The sequence below is a fragment of the Natator depressus genome, chromosome 11 (genome assembly GCF_965152275.1).
Source record: "Natator depressus isolate rNatDep1 chromosome 11, rNatDep2.hap1, whole genome shotgun sequence".
In the NCBI taxonomy this organism is placed as follows: domain Eukaryota; kingdom Metazoa; phylum Chordata; order Testudines; family Cheloniidae; genus Natator; species Natator depressus.
Genome location: NC_134244.1, coordinates 46937850 through 46951142, shown reverse-complemented (window position 1 = coordinate 46951142; position 13293 = coordinate 46937850). Strand labels below are relative to the sequence as shown.

At 38.9% G+C, this 13293-nt stretch overlaps 1 protein-coding gene across 3 annotated transcripts in view; it reads left to right on the top strand.

Moving 5' to 3' along the window:
• PDE1A (phosphodiesterase 1A) overlaps positions 1–13293 on the top strand; it is a 350612-nt gene that overhangs the window by 159636 nt on the left and 177683 nt on the right. Inside the window, exon 1 of one of the 3 annotated variants that reach the window (XM_074967721.1) lies at positions 11696–12025. The exons of the other annotated variants lie outside the window; for them this stretch is intronic. Within the exon in view, the coding sequence (XP_074823822.1) occupies positions 11973–12025 (53 nt within the window). The 5' untranslated portion in view covers positions 11696–11972. Of the gene's footprint in view, positions 1–11695; positions 12026–13293 lie in introns of those variants that run through there. 3 annotated transcript variants of the gene reach the window in all.

Below are 13293 nucleotides of genomic sequence, written 5' to 3'. Positions count from 1 at the left end.
GAGTAGATACCATGCTAAATAGTATGCTAGATCACATTGTGATGACAATGGGGGCTGGCCTATACTAGCATTCTGATCCTTGAGCTACGCTGATGCTAATGGCTGGCTATATGGTCCTCAACAAGTCATCTAATTTCTCTCTGCCTCTTACGTTTTCTATCTGTAAAAGGGCATAATACCTGCCTTATGAAATCTTTAGAGGCTTATTTAATTGATATTTGCAAAAGCTCCTTAGCTAAAAGGTGCTATACAAGTGCACATGGTGTTTTGGTATCTCTAAATAAAAGCAAAGAAAGCAATACACTAAAAGTTCTATTGGGTGATCACAGAATATGCATCTTCCAGTAGCTTCATTGCAAGACTCATTAAAACCTTTTTCTTTAAAAGAATGGAGAATGGCTCATTCCTTCCGCAAACCCATGTATGTTCTTCTCCATAAAGATGTTCTGATTAGTTAAGGATAACAACAAATAGTTGGTTGTCATTAAAGCGGAGTGAATAATTTGCTACAAATAACTAATAATTTTAGCTGCTTCGTTTCTGTCTGTCTGTCTCCGTAAGGGCCAGACTGTCAACCCTTTAATCACAAAATTATTCCCACTGACTTCAATGGGACTGGTTATATGAGTAAGGGGCTTGCACTCTGGCCTTAAATATCCATGAGCAGTGTGATTTCCTCAAAATTATTGGTAATTTTGAATTTATTCAGTAAATTGCTTTGTGAATTAGCGTGTGCTCAAGGTGGTGGTGGAGAGGAGATTAAATGCAACAGCTGACTGCAAGTATCTGATGCTCAGTATTCCAAATTGGAGCTGTATTGTCTGGTTGCAACCAGGCACGTAAATCAGACAGTATTGTTTCTCTTGCTGTAATACACAAGCATAACTTGTACCAAGCACTCTGCTCCAAATGCTCATGCATATAAGTAAGAAGGGATAAGTTCAGGCCAACAGAGATTCCTTTTCATATCCCAGGTAATGCTTCTGTAAATGTGCTTGTGATCACCCAGCTTTAGCTGTCATAGAACAGTTTAGACATGGTGATGTATCTGATAGGTAATGTGCTTATTTATTTCACTAACAGTTTTATTAAATGCTGTCTTGGCAAAAGTAAAAATAAAACAAGCCAACTTGTTTCTTCCTGACAATCACCTGGTAATATCAGAGCCACAAAATGCCTGACATTTTCCAAGGAACAACCTCGAGGCTTGAGCAAAAAGTATCAGTTTATCATATATTCATTAGTATTATTCGTTGTTTGACTGGACTGGATATTATCTTGGACGTGTGTTAATTTCATTTGTGATTTGTCTTGCCAGGATGATGGCAGAGTAGCATTAATGAATATACATATTTCTGTGTTTAATGATTTCAGCCTCAAGATCATGAAAAATCCACAAGTTGGTTATTTACATCATTAATTTCAAAATAGTTTCATCATGTCCTACCTGTTTGATGACAATTTGAATAACAAGAAGCTTACATGCATTGTACATGGCAGTGGGTCGTAGAAGATACTTGGGCTTCTCTCTTTAATATTACATACTTTCTATATTAAAACATTTTTGGAGGGATGAATCTGGTGCCTGTGAAAGTGAGACGTGTAATGGACTAATTACTAGTGCCAAGTGTATTATGGATAGGAGCGGGAAAGAAAACTAGTAAATAAAATACATCCATCAAAGCTGCAGCTGATGCCAAAGTAACTGATGTAGGGGCAAAAATTCAATGGCAATTTTTGGTTTTGTTACAATTTTTTTTAAAAAACATAAATCTGTCTAACAAGGAGGATTTAGGAAACTCATGAGATTGGTAATTCTTTCATCTCCAGGCTAATGGTTCACATCTGACATCACAACAAAGTGAGTTCAGTGGTTTATATTTGGATTGTCAATTCTGATCCATAACCCAAAAGTGTCCACATCTCATAATCCAGTACCATCACAACTGACGCTATTTGGCATGTTTGTCAGTTTCAGCAGACAGAGAGAGAGAGAGAGAGAGAGAGGGATTGAATAGGCACCTAGCCTGACCTACCATCTCATCCCCAGAAGGTGATTCCTTCCTAATTGGGTATGAGTAGAGTTGGCTGAAAAATGGGGAAAATTATTTGAATAAAACTTTTCAAAATTGGTTCCTGTGGAGTGAGGACATAAGCACAAAGAACATAGCAGTATCCAACGAACTCCTGGACTGGGAAGTTCCTCCATTTTATTAAGCTCTCCCTGCAACACATACCCTGGTCCTCTCTAGTAACTGTGGAGGATCAGCAATTCTATAACCACCCCACATCTCCCTTTTTTATTATAAAGATTAAAACTTCTATGTATATACATTATTTCAAATTGTTAAATGATAAACAAAACTTCAAATTCCTTATACATTTTTATCCTAGTATATTCCCATATCAGTTCTATTTAAATAGTCCTAAGAAGTATTCTAAAAATCAAGTCTTTGAAAGGGTCCGATCAATCTTCCAGACAGCGTTCTTGCTTCTATTGAATTTGTGCATGGAGTTTCCTGTGGGCGGGGCTTGCATTGTGACAGAGTACCTGCAGTGTTGGGAAATATTGAAGATGAACCTGATTTCTCCAGAGAACTCTTTTTGAAGTCTCCACTGGTTAGGATTTGGGAGTTTCTGACAAGTTCTATTCAGCTCTGAATGTCTGGGGGCTTTTGAGTCAAATTTTATTCCTTGGTCTCAGTTCAGACAGTGCTTTTGTTCTGTGCTGAACATTGAAGTTTGGTTATACAGAATTTTTATATCCGTATCCTGTTTTCAAAATTCCATTATCAGATATGGGGACTTCAGGAACTCCAAGTCTTGCAAATATTTACTTTTAGTTTCTGGATGACCTGTGCTGATGAGTATAGACAAGTCAATATATCTGAAGAAGTGATTGGCTACAATAACACACATGTCCTTTCCAGGAAAAGAAATCTGCGGCTACCATGTGCCAAGGTCTGTCAGGTAGCTTTGCTGAGAGAGTGGTTTTGGTGACTTCTTTTATTGTATTTATTTATTTTTGTTACATAACTTGCAGCTCTCTATTAAGGTCTGAATTTGCCTACTGAAACTGGGCCACCATACAGATAGTTATTGTGCTCATGCCCTGCACTTGTTTATACCTTGGTGTCCCTTGTAGATTTTAGAAAGCATCTCTTTCTGAAGTACCTTCGGTATAAAAATGTGCTGTCCTTTCGGAAGCAGGGCATCGGCTATGTGAAGGTCATTTTGGTTGGCCCTGCTAGTATGGTAATAGGTCTGTTGGAAATTGACCCCACCTTCTTTGGCAGAGTTGAGTTAGTTTTTTGGCAAGTCTCATCCTTTAGTTGTTTACCTTTAATTTGCAGCAATCATCCGGCAGATGCCAGATTTGCTGCCAAGACATGGTCAGTGTGAACTTAGACATCTTTCTTTAAAGTTGCCGCTTCTTCTGTTGGTGGCTGCTTAATCAGGGCTATAGATAGCACTCTTAGCAGCAAATATTTTCTCTAGGTGTTCAGTCTCAAAAGTAAATTGCATCAGCTGTTGTTGAAATCTTTGAACCCTAGTTTGAAGCTCAGCCAATGGTTTTAAACCCAGTGATGGCACTAAGGGCTTGTGGTTTTTCTGTGTTAAAATCGAAGCTTAACAGATAGGCACTGAGCTGTTCATGTGCCCCAATGACTGCTAATGCTTCCTTTTCCAGTTGAGCGTACCACAGCTCGGTTTCTATGAGGCTTCTCGATATGAATGCAACTGGTCTCTTTCTGGCTGCTTCTGTGAGCACTGCTCCTAAACCATATGAAGATGCATCAGCTGCTACTGTTGTTGGATAGTTTACTAGCTGTTGTGTCGAAACAGGTGGAGCTGTCAGTAGTTTTTATTTTATTAAATGTGGTTGTCGTCTCCCTCATGGGAGATCCACATGTTGTGACCCTCATGGGTTTTTTAGATGAGCTAAATTTTGGTAGGAATTTCCCAAAATGAGCTTTCATGTCCAGGAGTCGTCTTATCCAAGAAATGTCTTGGGGTTCAGGTAAGGTGAGTCATTAATGGCACCAATTTCTAATTTTTACTCTCCCGACAGCATTTATAGGTCAAGGTGTATCTTGTTTAGTTTGCTTTTTGCCACTTATGAATTCCAGTTTCTCTACTAGGTATAATCCTTTTATTGTTGCCAGTCTTCGTAGGGGTGGTGTTAGCCGTTGAATTTCATATTTTTTGAAGAACTTTCCATCATTTCTCCAGTTCCCAAAAAACTGGCCACAAACATCAAAAGTAGTATTGCTAGCTCCACGTACAATTATATGTGGTCTTGGGATGGAGATCTGCCATGATATTTTTTTGGAATTGCAGTGATTGCTGCCCCAATATCAGTTTTAAATTTAAGGTTTCAGCTGTTGAGATTCATGCATATGTATCAAGGTGTTGTCTGTTCTATTGAGGAAGTAGTCCCTAAAACTATGGACTCATTGTCATCTGATATCACTCCCTCTTGGATTGTTTCCACTAATCTTAATGATCTGCATGCTATTGCAAAATGTCTCATTTTGTGGCATTTGATAACTTCTGTCACTTTTGACACTGTTGCCAGCTGTGGCGTCTTGCCATATCTTCTGCACCTTTCCCTTCTTCCCTCATGTTAAGGTTCTTGGGCATCCCATGCTTTAATTCACTATTCTTATGTATATAAATTTAAGACTGCTCTTCTCGCAATTCTTTTCTGTTTATTGTGTCAGTGCTGTCAGATGCAGTCTCCCCTGTGTTGCTATCATGTAAGTCACATTGCTGTTTCTTTTGCTATAGCTTTCGCTAGTGTGAGATTTGGATCTATCTGAAGCTGTGCTAATACTGGTGTGTCTTATGCCAACAACTATCTTGTCTCCTATTAATTTGTCCTTTAACATTCAACATTTGCAACATACAGCAAGACTATGAACTGCAGTAATAAAGGCCTCGGTTGTTTTTTCCCCTTCTGCCTGGCACCTTCTATTAAATTTGACCCTTTGATATATAATGTTTTGTCTGCCTATGAAATGGGCATCAAAATCTTCTTTCACTCTGGTATATTATTTTCCCTCATCAGTGAGAGGTACAGCACACGGGATGTCATCATCAGCATCGCTCATGGCAAATATCAGGACATTTACCTGGTTTCTGGCGCTTTTTGTATTAAGCCAGAAGCCATCCAGAATTGCTGAAATCTCTCAATCCACCAAGGCCAGCTGCCTGAGTTGTCAAAATCACACTTCTTTAACAGAATCACTTGCACTATGGGCTCCAATGCTGCATCGAGACATGGCTCTGCCTATTTCCTGCTGCCGTTTTCACTGGTCGTCTCCCTGATTTTTCCATTTTCTCACTCACCACTAGCCAGTCTGGAGGTCTCTCTTCCTTATCCTTTCTTTAGAAGAAGGGATTCACTCACTTCTGACACTATGTAGTGTGAGGACGTAAACACACAGAGCCATGCATTAAGCAGTATGAAGAGAACTCCCTGATTGGGAAATGCTTCCATTTATTAAGCTCCCTTTGTAAGATGTATCCTGGTTCTCTCTGGTAACTGTGGAGGACCAGGAACTCATTCCACAGTTCACTTTTGTAGGGTTTGAAATGAACCCATTTGTCACTGGACATTTATCACTCGGATTTTAAGAAATTGGATAAAAATAAATGTATTAAAATTGATTTTAAAATCATCATAATCATTTTTCATATATAGAAACTTGTTTTCTTACTGAAAAATGGGGTTTTGGTAAATGAAGAATTTCCACAGTGATTTTGATAAAAATGTCAAAGTTTTGATTAAATTTTTTTGTGAATAAAGTTCTTAATTTTTCATGAAAACTATAATTTTTAAAAAAAGTCTGTTTATTGATGGAAAAACTGTCAGAAAAACCTCCACTAGGGATGAGCATGTTGATGGGCCATGTAGAGAAGTTTACACGGTTACTGTTTGTGGTGTACCTGTTTGCCGGCTAAGCAGAAGTCTCCCTTCTCTGAGACTGTCAATCTCACAGTTTATATGAGCACTAAATTGACATGAAAAATAAAAGTGTGAGTAATAAAGCCAATTATATTGTACCCACATTAAAAGCTGCAGGAGAAGAGAACAGCATAATTAGCCTGCATCATAAAGGGGTGCTGGTACAGCATGCTCTCTTCCAGAAGCTATGAAATCTGCTCATTTAAGTAATCCCATTGCAGTGTGTGGTTAAAACAATGCAGACATTGATTTTCTGAAATGTGATTCTGAAAATATGAATGAACAAAGATTTCCAAGAGGAGAAAAACAAGAGCAAGAAATCCAAGTGGAGAGCATGAAGGAAACAATGACTCATTCATTGTTTATAAACTGAAACATGTTTGGTATGTTTAACTTTCTCTGGTCAGGTCTTTTTTTATTTTTCATTGCTTGCAAATGTTCAAACCGTCTCAAAAAGGTGAGAGTTCTGGCCTATTTTTTGTGCACTGGATGAACTAAAAATGATTGATTAGACCAGGGAAGTACTGATCCTGGACAAAGTTTAGGCATTTGTCCTAAGGAACTCATTGGTGATGAACATAAGCATGGTCAGCTGGAACCCTTTCATAAGAGAGCTTCCCTGGGGTCTCCATGAAGGACAAATATCAGCCTTCATTTCAAGGAAGGTATTAGGCCTTTTCCTTGTGAAGTTAGCCTGAAAATATAATCCTTTTGGGAGGACTGAAGACAAGAAGCATCTAGGCTCCATTTCTGCAGCAGGAGGCTGGGGAATCCTGAAGATTTCCCCTCCCTCTTCACTCATGCCCATATTTTTATGTTAGTCAGTTAAGTTTGAGGTATATTCCAAACAGTTGTCTTGCACCTTCACCCTAATCCTCAAGATAGCTCTGTGCATGGTCTGATCATGGTGGACAGCAGTTAATTATGTTGCGGGAGGAGATGCAAGCCATTGGGACACAGCTCACCCCAAAATGCTACGGTCTCCCCTGCTTTTTAAAATTATGGTTCCTCTCTGAGGCTGGGGCTGAGCTGGTTGCTGCTTACTCAGGCAGCTGCTGCATTGTAGGCACTCCCACCATTGATGTAGACATGGCAGCTACTACAAGGGGAACTTTTCTTCTGTCTTTAGTAGCACTTTTAGGAGTGCACCATGTAGTCGCCCCTCATCCAGCAGCTGCTCCAGCATATTGAAGATATAGGGCTGAGCTTTATTGCATTGAGTGGGAGTTCTAAAGAGATTGCAGCCTGCCTTTTCCCACATCTAGTGACTGCCTGTCCCTCTCCATCCCAGCTTGGAATCTGAAGAAATGGGAGGGAGCCTAGAAACGCATTACCCGCCCTAGAACTCCCACACCAGCCAGGTGAAACCATCTCACCCTAGCCTCCCTTTTCCTATGTGCCAAGGGATATTTGCTCCTCCACAAAAGCAGATAGGGAGACTTGTGCACTTCAGGAATAAAAGGGGAGCCATTCCTAAGGGATCCCCAAACCCACACCAGAGGAGCCTGGAACCCAGCCAACCACCCCACAGCAGGAGGAGTCACCTGGCAACACCACTGTCATCAGAGGTTGCCTGGTGCCCACCTCTCACCAGTGCTGCTACTGTAAAGAACAACTGATAGATAGGGGAGCGCCGAGGAGCAGAAAACACTGTGTCACAAAGGAGGGGGCTGGAAAGACTGTTGAATTTGGGGAGGAGTATAGAGCTGCTAGACGAATTATTTTTGTGGGGGTAAGGAGAAGTTCAGAATGTGAATAGTATTAGTTTATGGTTTTGGAAGGTAGAAGGTTTGTTTTACACAGGTGTGTCACCAAATTAGGTGGAAAACATTTGAGGGAGCCCCTTGTTAAAATGTTGGCAACTTACCGCTGTGCATGCACTCTTTTAGAGATCGCAAGTTTGGGAAAAGAGATCTGGAAAGGTAAGTGTTAAGAGAGAATTACCACCATTGATTTCCTGCATGAATCTTGATATTTAAAAGTAATTTCTGGAGTATGAGTAGCTTTACAAGCATTGTTACCATCCACCTACCCTGAACAAGGCAAGAATAAGAATTTCTCCCAGTGGTTTTTTGCCAGTCTATATTATGAGACATTATAGATTCTTTCAAGTGAGCGAAGATCACTAAAAATCTTTTGATATCTTGAACCAGAACAGCATTTTTTTCCAATCAATGTTTGTCTTCAAACTAACTACATACCACTGTACTCAATAATGGATAATGATAGTCTATTCATTTCCTTGGAACCCAACTGCAACTTGCTCTAGGACCCAATCTTGTTCCTGTCTAACCCCAAGGTAGCAGAAGACAGGAGCTGAGTCAGGGCCATTGAAAGGTGGTGTATGCTGAGTGCCAAAAGCCTGTTACAATTAGCTGCAATTATGTGGTAAAGAGGAGCGGTGGCCCAGATTCCAGGGCAATACACTGTAAAATATGCACCGTTTATGCTCCTGCTGATGCCAGTGAAGATGGACTATTGGCTATTGAAGTTAGTCACTTGTCAGTGTGAATAACTTTTCTGAAAAACATTTTCATTACTTTATTTTTATTTATTAGGATTTTATCAGTTTTCATTAGGATTTTATACTTGGCATTTTTAGTGATGAGGAAAAGCAAGGGGAAGGTGGGTTGGGGGGAAGAAAGTGGGAAGGAGCAAATTCCTTTGGGATTTAGGATGCTAAAATAGATCTGGGATACACAAGTCAAAACTTGGCATTCCTGGCTCTGAGCCAGTGCAATATTATTATTGGCCATGGTGGACAAAATTTCAGTCTTTACTGAATACATTATAATTGTTTTGCCATATGCTTTCTAAATGCAGACATATAATGATGTCTGTATACTGAACATCATAACTTTGGAGTAAAGATGACATCATCTTGTTAAGGTGTCAGAAAATATCCTTGACTTAGTACAGACAGGCTACAGAAGATGAAGTTAAAATAATGCTAATAATAAAGATACTGATTACAACATAAAATGACAGTATCACTATGTAATACCATTTTTGAAAGAACAAATTTCATTTTAATCTTTTCAATTTGAGACATGGGCTTTTTTAAAAAATGAGTGTAGAAATCCATTGCTATTTTTAATTATTCCAAAAAATAGATGTTAAAAAAATCTAAGTCCAATTATATCTGTTGGACTTAGTGAACAATATGGGGAAGTTTTTAACACCTGTAAATTCCTGTGGATGCTAAACAAAGCCAATGCACTCAATGGATTAAAGTCCAACATGTCAAATGCAGACGCTTATAGTTAAGTAGCTAAATCCAAATTTTTGCGTCTAATTATGTAGAAGCAGGTAGGTGAGGGAGTGTAAAACCTAATGGACAGAGCTGGTCAGAAAATATTTGGGTTTTTTCCCCCTATGGAAAATTTAGACTTTTCGGTGAAAAATAAAAAACTGAACATCTTTGTCAAAAGCTTTGAAATGAAAACTGAAATATACAATTTGGAAATGTTACCAAGGTGCCTCATGTCCCCATTCTTCCCTATAGGTTTGGTTTTCTAGTAGGACTACATGATACACCACGCTCTCCTCTCTTGGTAAGGCATTGGATTGCACAAAGGGAGCCCCTGTCTGTGATGAATCATGGGAGATGAGGTCCAGTTGCGTAGAGGAGAATGGTAACATGAGGCAGTTGAACTACAACTTCCATGAGGCATCAGAGTGGCATTTCCAAATTGAAACTTGCTGGGTTTTGGATGTTCCTCTCATTTTTATTGCATTTATTAATAATAATAATATTTATTATTTAATCCAAACCACCCACAGAGTTTAAATTTTCCACGGAAAGCAGACAGTTCTTATGAAAGATGTTTTTAAATCAAAAACTAATTTTTTCTGTCAAATATTTTTGACAAATTATTTGGCCAACCTTAACTGATGAAAGCAGGTGGGAACTGGTGAGCTTGGAAAGTGGTCCTGTCGCTCTTGTGACAATCTGTCCCTTCTCTGATCTCATTGGAGTCCCACCACACATGTTGTTGGGGCTGTGGAAGGAACTCTTTTTGCCATTATTCCTTTCTAAACCACACAGGCATTTCACAAGTAAATTATACACGTTCCATCTGAAATGAATCCCCCTCCACAATGTGACCCCGTCCCCGACAGGGTGGTCCAGGGCTATAGCTGTTGGGGGAGCTATCTGAGGATTTTAGGGAGCTGGATTTTAATACAAAGTTACAGAGTGTCTAGTTGATCTCAGAGGATTCCATACTCCTCTCTACCTCTGGGTCTAACTGTAGTGTAGGAGAAAATACTGGATTATGGTGACTGACTGGAGAGGGCCCTCTGTCTGTACCTTTTTAGATGGCTGCAAGACTGACCAAGATTTCAGCAGATACTCTTAGATTTTCTCCATGTAAGAAAAATTTGTGGCTTACATTATTCAGCTAATGCAGAAACAGAATTTTTCATAGTGAGGGGATCAGTTTCTGTGTGTTCCCTGACCAACCCACCTCACAGTACTGATCTGCTTTATAAACAAGAAATATCCAATCTAGGAGGGGATTTTCAAAGGCACTAATTGTAGCTAGGTGCCTAAGTCCCATGAAAAGTCAATGGGAAATAAGCGCCATGTGTGTCTCTGAAAATTGCCCTGCAAGAGGTTAAGGAAGAAATGATTGCCAGTGAGCGATAGATGAGATTTCAAGGGAATGTCTTTCAAGAAAATGTTTGAGATTTTACTAGAAGGCCTGCACAATGAGAGAGCGAGCACTAAATTGCTCAGATACCACTGTGATGGGAGCAGTATAAAAACCTAAATAGTATTTCTTAATGATTATATGTATTGTTCTTTTATGGACATTTTGCAGAATTCATAATTTTTTAACATGGAATGTGGTATTTTTTTTTTAACCTAAACACTTAAAAAAAATCTAGGACACCTCTTGGCATGACTTATCCTGCCGTTTGGTTCTGCTGCTGTATTTATGGCACCTTCCAGATTTAATTTGGTGTTTACATTGTATAATTTAATCATGTGTGATATCAATCTTAAGTTCACAAAAAATTAAATTACAATGGCTTTTTTTGTGGCCTCTTTACCATATCACTCACCCCAGATTAATTGCATTACCACCATTTGAGTTCCTCCTGATTTATGCTAGTTTGATGTCAGTCAGCTCCTAGCATCTTGTTTCATCTGTTTGAATCCTCTGAAGTCTTTTGGTACATACAATGGTGGTGCATTAGTGTTGTCGACTGAACTCAGCTGTCTTTCTTTTCCTCGCTCCCGTAGGGAAGGTCTGCTTTTGTGTCGTAATGGTTCCACCAGCTGCAGCCACCATTCTCTGCTTCAGCCAACTGTAGGTTATTAGGTCACGAGTGCCAAAAATTATGAGTAGTGCTTCAATTTGCATAGTTATTATCCACACATCATTCAGAGTGAATAAAAGCCAGATTGTAAAATAATTACGATCTCTTGAAGTGGAGCCAGCCCCACAAACCAGATCCATCAATCTTCATTAATTTGTATACAGTTCTTTTAACAGAACAAACTTTCTGAAGGTACTCGCATGGGAATGTTGAGGCAGCTGCACAACTTTTATTTTGAAGAAAAAGTTGAGCCTCAGAACAGCGTGTTTGAGAGAGAGAGAGAGACTGCATTTAAGACTTTGACCAGCATGTGTAAGAAGTGTTCTCATGGCTGGACTAATCTAACACATTTTTACCTGGGTAAAACTTGGCAAAGTTTCACATTTTCTTTCCACAGTTGAAAGGAATCCAGTACAATTCCCTCCTTCGATCAACTTGACTCCAGTGTTTTTGGATAGCCTGCACGGTTTGGTAGTGCACAGACGTGCCTGTCTTATGTGGCCTCTATGGCCCTTTTTTGCTCTTCTGTCAGAGAGAGGGAGGGAGGCTTCCCCCAGCACCAAAAAATCATTCTGTGTGCTCTCTGCAGCACAGTAGCTAAGAGCAAGTTTCCAGATTACTCCCTGGGTTTTTTGGCGTTATTTGCAGGAAGAAGTCATTCCCCCCCCTTTAAATGGATGATTGTGTTACAATCAAGAAAAAGCATCTCCAAAGACCTATTTTTAGGTAAGTGATGCTCTCATTACTTTGAACTGAAATGTTCCAGACTCTTCCCCTACATGCTTATTTATTAACTTAAGTTAATAAATATACAGAAACAAAGAAAATATTTCAGTGGATTAAGCCTCAAGTTTAACTTGGTGTGTCCCACTAAAACATTAGATGCTTTAGTAACTTGGAATTGTTCTTTCAGCTTGTACTGAAACTTTGTGGAAGTTGGGGGTTTTTTTTGTTTTTGTTTTTAACGTCATCAACTTTTTCAAGTTTTTTGTGAGAGATTTTCCTTGTGAAAGAGGCATGGCACTTGAAAAACTTTTTTTATTTACTAAAGCTCTGCAGTCTCCGAATGTTTTCTGAATTATTAAGCCCTTTAAATGCAGAACATTGTTCTTGCTTGGTTTGGCTGATTATGTCTGAATGGCAGAATTTTCATGCTGGAAATGAGACACCTTTCAGAGTGAAGTAGCTTGCTCACAGGGAGTTAAAGCCAAGTTCTACATGTGATTAAAAAATGCATTTTATAGCTAGCTCATAGGAATAATTATGGAGGAAGATTAATGAATCAGAATTAGTTTTTTGTGTTTTGTGTGATCTTTTCTACGTATATTTTATCTGTGAAATATCCTGGTAATTTATGAGATTGTTTTTATTTTATCTCTTTACTTTCTGACTTCTAGTATATTTAATCAGTTGTAAAAGTCCTTTGGTGTAGATCTGGCTAACATAATCAAATACTCCAAAAATCCTCTCTCTTCCCTCTTGACTCAACTAGCTTGAAAGCTAGTGAACTTGCATGGGAATAGCATTGTTCTACTGCTATGAACAGGGATTGATGGCTGTAAAAAGAAAATAAAGCTACAATAGTTCACACTTTTGTTTATTACTAGTGACATCCTAAACACAGCTCTCAATCCTACTGGATAGAACATGATGACATTGATAGGGTATTGTAGTCACAGTGCTGATATGATAGATAAATATAAGATTATAGATGGCACTATAGCATGTACAGGGTTGTAATTTAATGGATGATGTCATAAACTATGCAAATGCAGTAATAATTGGTGTCTGAGCTTCAGAGGAAATTCAGACAAGTACTTGTATCAGGATTTTTTGTTGTTGTTGTTTAAATACTGGGGGGGGGGGGAAGGAAGGGGATGGAATCTTTAGAATATGATACCAGCAGAAAATCAGAATTTCTAAGGCATTGTGTAAATTAAGTAGCTGGAATATCAGCCATAAACTTGAATAACTTGGATTTTGTGGATTTGCCA